We start from the raw sequence: 13,456 nt of genomic DNA, 5'->3' as shown, positions 1-13,456 counted from the left end.
TATATTATACATAAATATATGTAATATATAAACATAACATATTTTTCTTAAATATATACATGCATGTATTTGTATTTATATATTTATATATACACATCATAAATATACACAGTACACACACATTATGTAAACAAAAACTTTTATTTTGGATGCAATTAATCGCAATTAATTGTTTGACAGAACTAATATATATATTTTTTTTTCTTTTTTTTTTATATATATATTTTATATATATATTTTTTTCATTTATTTTTTAAAATGAATAGAAGAACATCACGTCATTGACCCTTAAACTTCATATGCCCTACTTTTGTGTGTATTTCTTTCTATGGATTCTGAACACTCTCATTCTTTATGACAAAGCCTTCTATACATTGTTGAAGGGTCTCTTTCTCTCAGTCACTATGACAGAGCTTTTTCTCTATCTCAGATCAGTCTGTCTCTCTAGTAATCAGAATTCCCTGATGCTGCTCAGGTTCCGTGGTGAAACTGTTGAGCCTGACACACGGCTGCTGGGTACTAATGGGATTCCAACCTCACCGTTATCCAGCTCTGCTTGCTGCTGCAAAGAGCTGTCAAAATACAGCATTCACCGTGCGGCTCACAGCCCATAGGGATAGAAAGTGTTGGGTGTTGGGTAAGGAGGATGCGAAGGGCATAGAGAGGAGAGGAGCCGAAAGGAGATATGGGCTGAACAGAATCTAAAGCATAAACGTTGGAGGAATACAGCAAATATAGTTTGAGCTATTCTCAATGAAATACTGGTCTAAGTTTTTTAATGAAGAGCTATTTTAATAGATGTGTGGATAATTAGGAGGATGAATGAGATGTAAACAAAGTCTCTTACCTGCCAGTTCATCATCAGGCCACCAGCCCAGATCACAAGCTCTGCATGTGAACTCATCTTGAACGTATTCATTATCTTTACATGTAGTGCAGATCCAGCAGCAACTCACTTCTCCTTTACGGATCACCTACAATCAGAAAACACCCAGAAATTTTTACTTTGATGCCCACTACGGTAACACTTCACAATTCTACAAGTTTCATTAGTTAAAATCAGTTAATTCATCTCACAACAACTAACAATGTACAAATGTATTTATATATATATATATACATACATATACAGCGGGTAAAATAAGTATTGAACACGTAACCATTTTTCTCAGTAAATATATTTCTAAAAGGTGCTGTTGACATGAAATTTTCACCACATGTCGGTAACAACCCAAGTAATTCATACATACAAAGAAAAGACATTTCACTTGTTAAAGACAAAACTAATGGCAGAAAGACCCACAAACAAACAATAACTGAAGTCAGCTGTAGTAAATGCCTGGCAATTGGCAAAGCATCACAAAGGAGGAAACCCAGTCTCTGGTGATGTCCATGAGTTCCAGACTTAAGGCAGTCATTGCCTGCAAAGGTTTCTTAACAAAATATAAAAAATTAACATTTTATTTATGTTTATATTTATTTGTCCAATTACATTTGAACCCCTGAAAATGGTGGAACTGTGTATAAAAATGGTTGTAAAAGCATTTTATGTTATATTTTTGTTCAACCCCTTGAATTAACGCTTAAAGTCTGCACTTCAATTTCATCTTGATTGTTTCATTTGAATTCTATTCTGGTGGCATACAGAGCCAAAACTTTGAAAATTGTGTCATTGTCCAAATATATATGGACCTAACTGTATATAACTGAAAATACAATACATACATGATTATGCTACATACACACCTTGATCTGTCCCTTAGAACACGGTTCGCTGCAGACGGATCGGACCATTTCAGTGCGGTTCGTCATGAGTTTATAATCACTGATGCTCAGGAGACCTTCATGCCACGACCCCACATTAATGTAGTCATAGCGGCCCAGCTCCTCCACATACTGAAGATTCATAATATCATACCTTAGAGAAAAGTAAAAGAGAGAGAGGGGTAATGATATAAGTGAATGAAAAAAAGAAAGAAAAAGAGCAAGTCTGCCATAATAAGTAGCTCAGTGCTGCTGAAGCCTGGGAACTAGCAAGAGGCAGAGTTCACACTTTTACCATGTTCACACATCCAAGTCTCTCAACTTTGCATCCTCCACCTGGGATATGAATCCACAACCTCCCGAGTGCTCAGCCCACTCATCCATACTAATGACACTCCCTAGCTAACAGATGAGGCAAAGTGTCACAAGCTCACACATGTACACAAGGCAATGGCGGTCTTGGCAGCAGTGGAGCTGTCATCTTTTGTTCATGTATAGCCAGGGTGACAGGAGCTGACCGCATCAGGGTATTGGAGTGGTGAGGACTGAAGCATCTCCTTGAGACAGGCAATCTGTTCCACTCAAAGTCTATTACCATCTGATACGCACCTTTTTGCATGTGTTGGCAAGGGTGCCAAATCTAATCTGAGAGGGTGTGTGATCAATTGTTGCCTTAGAGAATAGGTATTCATAATGCTCAATGTCACACTGGCCATTCAGGTACAAACTGTCATATTGACATTAAACTTAAAACCTAATGAGCTGACTCGATACACTTGCAGTTTCCTTCCACTCATTGAAACGCCTCATCTGGAACACTCTAATTCAACACACAATTGTGTGTGATGTTTAGGGTGGCCATAGGTACTCTATTTTTGGACATGTTATATGGATGGGATTTCTAAATTGCCAAAAATGTCCGGATTTTGCCTTTGTTTTCATATTTGCTGAAGGTAAGGACTGAAAAGTAGCGTGCAGGCATTGTACTGTATACATAACTGAATTTATGAGGACTGTAGAGAACATGTCAATAGGAAATCAAAGTCAAAACCTAGACATTTTAGGCAATTTAGAAATCTTAGTCAGGACCAGGAAAAATAGGATATATGGTCACCCTAGTGATGTTAGCATGGTGCTAAGCTAACAGTGTAACAATCCAGGCATAAAACTACACACAGTAATGGGATTTACTCTGAACTATAACTAAACTGGACTTAGCTGGTTTGTTTTACAGTGGTTTTGGGCACATTTCAAGTGGTCAGAGTGGAATGCCAGCTGACCGTCGAGGTAAATCAGCTAAACACCAGTTTGGTCAGGCTGGGAGACCACCTTAAAACTATTTATTTCTAGCAAAGTTAGGGTGACCATAAATGCCATTTTACCAGGACGCGTCCTGGCCAGGATTTCTATATTGCCTAAAATATCTAGGTTTTGGTTTTGTTTGCGTGTGCAGACCGATCGGTGTATGACATCAAAATACCTCGAGAGCATTTTGAAAGCATAAGGAACCGTTTGTATGGTATTTTGATGTCATACACCGATCGGTCTGCACACGCAAACAAAGCCAAAACCTAGATATTTTAGGCAATATAGAAATCCTGGCCAGGACGCGTCCTGGGAAAATGGCACGTATGGTCACCCTAAGCAAAGTAGGTAGAGGCTGGTTTAAATGTAGGCTGTTTTTTGTTTGTTTTGTTTTCAGCATGTGTGACTGGTTTGGAACAATCTACTTTGCAACGTAGCAACTCCACATGCAATAATTTTTGACATTAGCATGTTGATAAGCTAACAGATTGATTCTTTAAAGGGGTCATATGATGCGATTTCAACTTTTCCTTTCCCTTTACAGAAGATCTGTAAAGTTGCAAAGACTAAAGTCTCAAATCCAAAGAGATATTCTTTGGTTGCCGCAAGCCCGCCTGCCGCTCCTTCGTCGAATCCGCCGGCCTCCGCTCACTCTAGCCGCAGGCCTCCGCTCACTCAAGGCCGCCGTGTGTGACGCTGTGTTTCATTGTGAAAGCGAAATTACTTTGTTTGGCCTTCCAAAAGAGAACAACACTGTTCCAGAACAGTTCAACCCAAATATTCAGATGTGTGCAGCACATTTTATGGAGGACTGTTTCCTGATCCTGGGAGAGTAGACTACAATGCTGGCTATTCTGACTCACAGACTGTAAGTAAGTTTTTTATATATAAAAAATTTGAGTTTTTTAACCTTAAACCACATAAACACATTTCATTACACCAAATACAAAAAATAATGTTCAAATTATATTACATAAAATAAATTGATATGTTGTAGCAACATCATATGACCCCTTTAAGCATACAAAACAGATTTTGTATAAAACAGTCCTTTCTTATTTACACTGAACTATTCTAGTGAACTTTTCAGTATTTAATGAAATTAGGTTATTTATAATCTATTTATAATAAACAATATATTTTCTGCTTTCTCCACAATTTGATTTATTTATTTTCTTTAAACATTTCTGGGATTAACTACTCCACAAATGTGAGGTTAAAATTGAGTATCTAAGGAGAAAACATTATTAATTTGTCTACCCTTGCCTCCATATGTAGCTTACTAGGTTTTAAAATAGAATACTAGTACTAGTGCATACAAAGTATTCTTGTCATTTACCTCCCAGGTGAGTCTCCATTTACATCAAAGTAGATTTCCTCCCCAGACACGCCGGAAAAGGAGGTCTTCAGTAGATAGTCCAGCAGCTTACTGCCGTCAATGGGATCCATTGCCTCACACAGGCCAACATGGTCTAGGCACAGCTCTTTATGCATATCATGAAGACCATGAGCCATCGCATAAATCGCATTGATCACAAAGCCCATCTTGCTGTCCTGGACATAGTTGTCTTTCAAGCTCTCATTTCCTGTCAGGAAAAGATTTCAAACCAATGTGAGCAAGATTAAAGTGAGGACTATAATCGTATTTGTGCCACTCTGCCTTCATCCATCCAGGATTTGTGTTTTTATATGTGTTTATCTATTGAATTTGTTGGCAATTTAGCAAATAAAACATGTGGATGCTGAATGAATTAAATTACCCTGAAAAACTAAGTACAGCCAGAGGCTCTGTGCTGTCAAAATATAAACCAATATATTTGCAAATTTCTGATTATTACAGAGTGACTAAAGGCAGAATGTCACTTTATCTTAATGTAATATATAATTGTATGCCCCTAATATTAAAATATGATCACATTAAACAGACTGAAGAGACTGAATAAAGGGAAGGAGAGTCCTGGCAGGCTGGCAAACTACATGCTTTCATTGAGTTTCATATCTTAGAACTGGCAAGCCACTGGACAAAAGCCATATTCATAAGCCAACTAATGGAAAAGCCATTCCAGTGCTACATATACATTCAAGAGAGATCAGAAGCAAAAAATTAAATAATAGATTAATTAAATATATTTATAATTTAAATGCAGTTCCTGGAACTGCACAAGCTGTGCACGGCAAAAAATAAATTTCTTAATCAGTATTTTGATCTTGTTTTCGCAGTAAAAATTCCTTATAACATCCATCCTTAAAACAAAATAAATTGACATGAAAGGAAAAATGGCTATATATTTTTTAAAAACCCATTAAATTGATTTCCCTACCCGATTAGTCTTTTTTTCTTGTTTTAAGACTAAATTATCAAACTGTAGTGAGATTTATGCATAGAACAAGAACAAACTTGCCAATGGGGTAAGATTTTAATCATTTTTATTGTAATTAAATTCAAGTAGTTTTGCTTCTCAAGTACATTTGTTTTGTTTTAAGGATGTGTAGATATTTATACTTGAAAAAAGACAAAAATATTGATTCAGAAAATGATTTGAGTGACTGTGACTAAATCAACCAGGTGAACTCTTCACTCTCACACACGTGCAGACAGTGTGGGTACCTTGTTACACTGTGATTGTGTCTTTTCTTTGTACATTCACACGGTTTCTCACACACACTTTGTGACGGCTTATTTCTTCTTGTGCAACAAGCTTCTCTTGTGCTCTCAGTGCCATCAAGCCTACCCTACAAGCAGCACAGAAAAGCTGGACTGATATCTTGTTTTGGCAGCATACTGTCTGACTTTGCTTGACTTTTAGGCTAAATTGAAGTCTTGTAGAGATACAGATCATCAAAATTTTATGATCGATATCAATCTGATGCCTTTCCAAGCCCATGGTCAGGATACAACCATAAAATATGAGAAAAAGAACAGCCTTCGTACCAGTCTTTCAGATAAATGTTCATAATATTTTTCAGTCTACAGCTTTTTATAATGACAATGATGAAACTAGCCGATGTTTTCTGTCACTGTTTAATTTCCCATCTTCATTGTATGCGATACCTCTCTGAATTGCACATCATTTTCATAACTGAGAATAGCTCTGCCAATCAAAGAAGTCAAACACAGTCCAACCTATTGTGCTGTCTGTTGCCATAGTGAAGTGCTTCTTCAGTGCAGGTATCATAACATCATAATGTCTCTCATCAACTCTCACTTACCACTATGAGGGTCTTTCAGAAGAAGAGAACAATAACAAACTATAAGCTCTTGTCACTTATTAAAAACAATCAAAAACTAACCTCTACATTACTACACAGATTTAATAGGCTTTAGTGATTCAATTACTTTAAGATTATATTTGTTTTTGTGTACAAAGATATTCAACTATATTTCTATGTGGACAGGCAAAGAGAACAATTATTCGAAAAGCACAAAAGATGAGGGGGCACAACTCAGTTTACCTATATCACCTTTAAAAGCACCGACCAGAGGATAATTACATGAAAAAAATGGAGGGAAATATACAGAGTTACCATTAATAATTCAGTAAAATATCATGCATATAATATATTCCTATAAACTGATTAATTCAATCAGACAGATATTAGTTATCCAAAATAACATACTGCCAAACTGACAATATATCATGAAAATTGTTTACTTCTACTTGTTTATTTTATTTAAAACTAATATTAAATGTTACCGATAGCATTCATATTGATATCGTTTGAGCAGCTTCTGGATCTTTGTTTACCTGTGCAGATTTTCTGGTAGTTATGGTTCTCCTGAGGATGACCAGGAATGCGGCATTGGAAGCGGTACTGCCAGAACTCAGCAAACCATGGATTCCTTGTGTTGGTGTCCAAACGCAGCTTCAGAAAGTAGTCATTAAATGACTGAACTTCTTCCGTTTGCAACTTCATTGTGATCCCACTATCTGCTTCCTGCTCATATCCTTCTACCACTTCATCACGATCCGCCCAGCCATCGCTTCAGTAAAAGAGAGAGAACATAACATGTCAGATGATGAGGAATTTGTGTCATAAAAATCCAGCTTCTTTGTATAAACACGGCTTTCATATTACTGCATACCTAATACTAATTAATGCATGTTCCTGTGGCTCAGTGGTAGAGCATTGCGTTAGCAGTGCAAAAGGTTCAATTCGTGGGTTCAATTTCCAGGGAACACACATACTGGTAAAAAATGTATAGCCTGAATGCACTGTAAGTTGCTTTAGATAAAAGTGTCTGCTAAATGCATAAATTATTATTATTATTAATTATTACTGCATACAAATGAGATTCAGTTTCACTTAAATCACCAGTGGGCACCAAAGCATTTCAGTTTTGGGCTGCGAGTGCTTCTGTTTAGCTGATATAATGTAATCCTGGAAGTAAACTGAACAGTTTAGGATTTTGTAAACGTATGGAAATTTTGAACAAATAACCTGGTTTTAAACAAATTACTCAAATTATTAAAATGATTAACTTGAAATGATGCTAGTGTCAATCAATTAAAAAGACAGTGTGTCTTATGTTTTCAATTTTATTTTCAAGTCATCTTTCACTTAATTTGTTATGTTGCTCTTATGCATGTATTTATAATATAAATAAATTAATGTAAAATGTAAAACACAAGCATTTTTACTAGTGACTGCAGACTTTTGGACCTCCATTTTCTTTCTCTCCTCTTTCTCCACTCACATATTTCTCACAGTCAGCATTTTTTGCTTATTATGTTTTGTTATTCAGTTACTGCAAGTATGGCATAAATCCATTTCTTCATCATTCTCTGCTTGCCTAACTTCACTTGTGCGACAGTAGCAGTACTGTGTTATCATAGAGCAAATTAGACAAAATTACCTTTAGAGGCTTTGACCTAAAATACATCTCCCTAAACAGCTTTGCACCCCACAGTAGAGCAGAAAATGGCAGAGATTAGATAGAGCAGAGTTCTACAGAGAGTTTTATTACCTCTATGAATAATGAATGAGCTGAAGCTCAGGTAGAGATTCACTGTGCTGCTATGATAGGCAGATATGGCAGTGTCCTGAGGCTGAAGACAGGCTAACTAGAGCAGCGATGGCACATACTGTAGGAGGACAGGAGCTGTTTGATTTCATCACGGCTCAATCCATCCCTAATTCTCTGCTTAGATTAATCTCAACATGTTCACCTTCACCACATCATTTTCGATTTTCTCGCTGTTCGTGAACCGAAATTGAAGCACTTTTGGGGAAGGTATTTGAACTGACAGATTGCCACTCCTCATCACTAGAACTAGACCCTAAGTCCTTTTCCTATATCAACCTTAAAGAGTCATAGGTTGAAGGACCAACATTAGACAGCATTGTATATAATTCAGAGATCTTCTTTTCAAGAGTAAATGAGGAAAAAAGCTGTTTTTCTATTTCAGTAAGATCAAGTTGTATATTACCTTCTTTTAACTGTAACTCTAAAAAGTGTCAGATTTGAAGGAATTTATAAAAATCTTTACTGGGCAGATTAAATTACTGTCTTAAATGATCTCATTTGGCCGTCATCAAATAAATGAGCTAACTCCGACACTCCTCTTGACCTCCAAGTCAAGGCCAATATTCTGTATGGGAGTAAGAAGATCAGGATTGAGCGCAATTGGAGACTTAAGTGACAACTTATTTGGAATGGATAAATATTTCTTAACATCCTTCCACACCAAAAAAAGTATGTGTTACAGTGAAAATATTTTTTGTACATTATGAATAAATGGTAGGGAGCATAACAGTCTAGGAAAACATCTTGTGGATTCAATCCTGTCCAAGTGTGAATCAAATTATCAAATTAAATAAACCAACTTAACATGTGCTTAATTTGTGCAGACCAAAAATATAATTGAAAATTGGGTAGTGAAACCCCACCCAATTCCTTTGGTGTGGTATCCTCTGTTCTCTCATTACTCATTCAAATCTAGTATATTGTGCATGTGTGCTCTGGTTGACTATTGCTCGATCCTCTCTAGAGGACTGAGTAAGACAGTGCAGGCTTAGGCTGAGGGCCATTAGAACTCATCCAGAAGCCTTTACTAATTCATGGCACTCCAGTTAGCAGCAGCCTGGCTCTGTTTCACAAGCAGCATTGCTGCTGCGAGCCCCCATCACCCCTGCTCTCGCTCGCCCCACACCAGCTTTCATCTGCCTCTATTACTCTCTCTCTCTCTCTATTTTTCACATACACACATGATGAGCCTTTGTCATGTCCTCTCTGCATGTCCTTTTTTCCCCTGCTGAACACCCCAAATCAGTCCATTCATATCCAAAACCTTTCAACGTCAGCCTCTTTTTTTAATATTCTTTGAATTCACATAGGACAAAACTTGAAAACTTGCGTAGTGACATGAAGTAAACAGTGTAGAATCCACCTCTTAAACATTCTAACAGCAGTCTGAGCACAAAACAGATGTGCTTGAAGCCCTATGGGACGTGGTATAATACAGTTCCAATGACAGGGCTGCTGGGATGCCTGCAGGCTTTCCTCACTCTAATGTAGTTTCGCTGTAGCTGTTTGAACCTTAAAGACTTGAAAGTGACCTCAGAGCGCATGTGAAGCACTGCAAAAGACTGGCAGGTCAACACAAACAGGTTTATATCTGCAGCTTCTCAGCGTCTATATAATGTTAATGCTGATTCAAACCAGCTGGCTTTCTAGGGTTGTTTTTGTGCCAAAATCTCACTGAAACAGTCTATTTTTCTCTCTTCCTGCATCTTTTCTCTCCCTTCTTACAGTTACATCCCAAGTTTTACTCTAATGAACTGATTTTATAGCCAAATGTAGGAACTTCCCATATGCAGACATTTCGAAAATCTGTTAAAGTCAGTATTTCTCACTCCCTGCTCGCCCTCATGACTAATAAATCTTTTAATACGTTCAAAATGGAGGGCTAATGAGAAAGAGATGTTTCCAGAGAATTAGCCTCCGCGGGGCTTTACAAGAGCAGTTCTCTTACAAAACCACAATATCCGCAAATGATAACTTCTACAAGGAGGTCACAGGCAATCAAGCAGTACTGAATGCACTGAAGAATGCTGAATCCAATTCTCCACATTCCTTGAGGAGAAAATAACCTCAGAAGAAAAGCTATTTGAAGAGTTCAAGCGCACCTATGAGTAAATGACCCACTTAAATACAAATGTGGGAAAGAACTGTGCTAAAGCCATAAGGCAAGTTTAGAACATGAAACCATAAAAGGTTACAAAAGAAGCAGAAGTGAGCCAGGACCGAGCTCAAGGACGCAATGCTTTATTAAAAATACTGATTGCTGAAATCAGATAAAATGAGGTCAAGTACTTTAAGTCAGTTTATCATTAGCGATGGTTGCAGGGTCAAACGATCAAACAGATGTCCTTTTCCAATTTGATGAATGTAATTTAAAATTATTTATTGAAAATTGTAAACAAATAATAAATTACAGGAAATGTAATTCTGTTTTAACTTCTGTTTTAATAATTATGCCTTTTAGAAATAGTATTTAAAATGTTATATTTCTACAAACAAGTTCACAAAAAAAAAACTTTTTGAAAGTATGATGCATGCATCTATCTATCTATCTATCTATCTATCTATCTATCTATCTATATATATATATATATATATTAGCATCACAGCTGTTTTCAACATTGAAAATAATGATGATATTGATATTAATAATAGATCATATTTTTTTGAACAACAAGTCAACATATTAGTATGATTTCTGAAGGATCATGTGACACTGAAGACTGGATAATAATCCATTATAATGTAATAATTAATGGATTTTAATGTAATATATTTAATAGACTGTAAAAAAAATTATATGTAACAGGTTGTGGTTATAATAATTACATAAATATTATATAAAATAATTATTTAAAAAAGATCACCACTAAAAGTGAAAACAATATTGTCTTTAAAAAACTTATAAAATATAATTTTTAAAAAATTTGACATAAAAGATGACATACTTTTAATAAAGTTAGAAAAATGCCATTACAAAGGTAAAAACAAAATTCCACTGTAAATCACTTTAAGGAGTCAAATATCACCTCGTAATGGGAAGGCAAATTTTTTATCAAATTTTTGATTATTGATTAGAAGGTGCTCCTAAATTTTTGACTGTGCTCCTAAATTTTTTAAGTTAGGAGCACAAGTGCTCCTAAAAAGAAAAATAAGCGTAGAGCCCTGCCATAACATACCATACCATGGTATAGGCCCCTGATGAATGGGACACATTCATAAGACTACTAATTCCCATCCATGAAGAGACACATGTCAAAAACAATGACAAGATGACAGCTGATTATAGAAAAAAAACTGCAATATTCTCACAGGATGAGCAGAACTGAGAGGCAGCGTGATGCTAATTAAAGAGAGAGGGCTTCTCGGGGACACTCAAGTTGCAAGGGGAAACCTAAAGGATGTACAGTAATAACACAAAAATGTGTATATAGTGTACTAATTAATATATTACCTACCAAGTGAAAGTATATATATAAATAATTTGGGTCTTTCCCAAAAAGACTCATGGCTGTATTCGATCAAAAGGGTGCTTCTACTAAATACTGAGCAAAGGGTCTGAATACTTAGGACCATGTGATATTTCAGTTTTTCTTTTTTAATAAATCTGCAAAAATGTCAACAATTCTGTGTTTTTCTGTCAATATGGGGTGCTGTGTGTACATTAATGAGGAAAAAAAAATTAACTTAAATGATTTTAGCAAATGGCTGCAATATAACAAAGAGTGAAAAATTTAAGGGGGTCTGAATACTTTCCGTACCCACTGTATATCCTCCAAATATGTAAGCAACCACCTAAACAACCTTGCAACTGTATAGCAATTGGTTAAACAACCAGAATACTAATAAACTACCCGCATTAGTCTATCATCATGGTGCGAGTTTTGTAGACGAAGAAACACAAATTCTCTTTTCTGAAAATATATATATTTTTTTCTGTTGTTTTAACTGAATGTGTAATGAGAGGCGAGAAGGAGTTCTTGGAGGAAAGCGCAAAAGGATTATTGGGACTGGGAACACAGAAGGCACTAGGGGAGGAGAGTGCTGCCGTTTAAACATTTAATTTGGATTCCTGACAGTGCTTGAGACACAGCTGAAATACTGAAGAGCTGATGTTGTTTTTCTGTCCTGAGAGCAATACTGTGTGACTATGAAAATATCTCTGGGGCACATGCTGTATGGGACTCTAAATAAGGAGTAAAAAATATAGCGGGAATGAACCATGATCATTAAGAGGCAGAAGCAAACACAGTGCACAGTGTAGCCTAACAACTTCTGGGGAATCTAACGCAATAAGCTTTCAAAAGAAGCTGCCCGTGAGACTTGAAGATGTTGATTAGAAATTACAAAGTCAATGTTTTTTCTGCTGCTGTGGAAAATTACATAGCCTGGTTTTGGGCTGGCTATGAATAAACAAAGCAAAGGAGAAGAACACCTGGGCCTCATCCTCTTTTCCCCAGAAGAGCTCTCCAAACTCACTCTCTCTCTCTCTTTTTCTTAATCACCTGCACTTTCTCCATCTCAGATACACATCATCAACAGTCTTGGCTTGAAGGCTTGGACTCAGATTATCATGACAATGCAAGACGTTTTAATGAATAAATCTCCATTAGTTCCCAAAAGCGGTTTTGCGGTCTGTCTCTCCTACTCTCTCCTTTCCTCTCAAACATGTACTGATAAAAAACACACGTTCATTTCTGACAGGGTCATGCAAATACGAAAACAGACGAAAATCCAGACTCCAGACACAATGTTTTGACCTAGAAAGTCTGTTAGCTGAATATGATGGCCTGCTTGTGATCGTACGTGGGTGGGCTATAGATGTTGCCTTGATATAGATTAAACAAGATAGCTGCTACAATTCATTTCCAGATCTTCAAGTCTGCAAGGATTCTGTCCGAGAATATTATCCAGTGTTGCTCTGATTTTGCTATCAGACAGTTTGACTGATCGGATAATAGCCTTTGTAAATCAAACCCAGAACTGTGCAGAAAGTGTGTTTGATTGTATGATGATATCTTAAAACACTGGTCACCCATTTGTCTGTCCACTTAGCGATATCTGACGGGTCTTGTATCATCATGAAGGGGTTTCTTTTGTGATAACGACTAGCTGACTAAACATTATTCACCTTAATTATTCAGCAATCGAATTTTAGGTGAATATTAGGGAAACGTTGAACTGCTTGACCAAATTGACCCCATGCCACGACTGACTAATTAGAATGGAGAATTCTCGAGAGACTCGCAATAAGAGCAAAAAAATAACAATGGCTTGTAATGGCTTATGGGAACCAGTGCTATTTTAGTATTTATTAGTATTTTTATATTTTTTATATTTGTATATATATATATATATATATAT

At 36.4% G+C, this 13,456-nt stretch overlaps 1 protein-coding gene across 5 annotated transcripts in view; it reads right to left on the bottom strand.

Annotated features, from left to right (window-relative positions):
• Positions 1-13,456, bottom strand: part of grm1a (glutamate receptor, metabotropic 1a) — a 33,154-nt gene that overhangs the window by 6,034 nt on the left and 13,664 nt on the right. For 4 of the 5 annotated variants that reach the window (XM_016293294.1, XM_016293298.1, XM_016293295.1 and 1 more), the window contains exons 4-8: positions 6,816-7,051; positions 6,523-6,531; positions 4,409-4,655; positions 1,747-1,918; positions 848-974 (exon numbers count right to left, since the gene is read on the bottom strand). In XM_016293294.1, the coding sequence (XP_016148780.1) occupies positions 848-974; positions 1,747-1,918; positions 4,409-4,655; positions 6,523-6,531; positions 6,816-7,051 (791 nt within the window). The remainder of the gene's footprint in view (positions 1-847; positions 975-1,746; positions 1,919-4,408; positions 4,656-6,522; positions 6,532-6,815; positions 7,052-13,456) is intronic. The other variant, XM_016293297.1, reaches the window with a different exon arrangement.

The sequence above is a fragment of the Sinocyclocheilus grahami genome, unplaced genomic scaffold (assembly GCF_001515645.1).
Source record: "Sinocyclocheilus grahami isolate Dianchi unplaced genomic scaffold, SAMN03320097.WGS_v1.1 scaffold301.1, whole genome shotgun sequence".
In the NCBI taxonomy this organism is placed as follows: Eukaryota; Metazoa; Chordata; class Actinopteri; order Cypriniformes; family Cyprinidae; genus Sinocyclocheilus; species Sinocyclocheilus grahami.
Note: the sequence above shows the minus strand (reverse complement) of the source record. Positions and strands in the feature narration are given on the sequence as shown.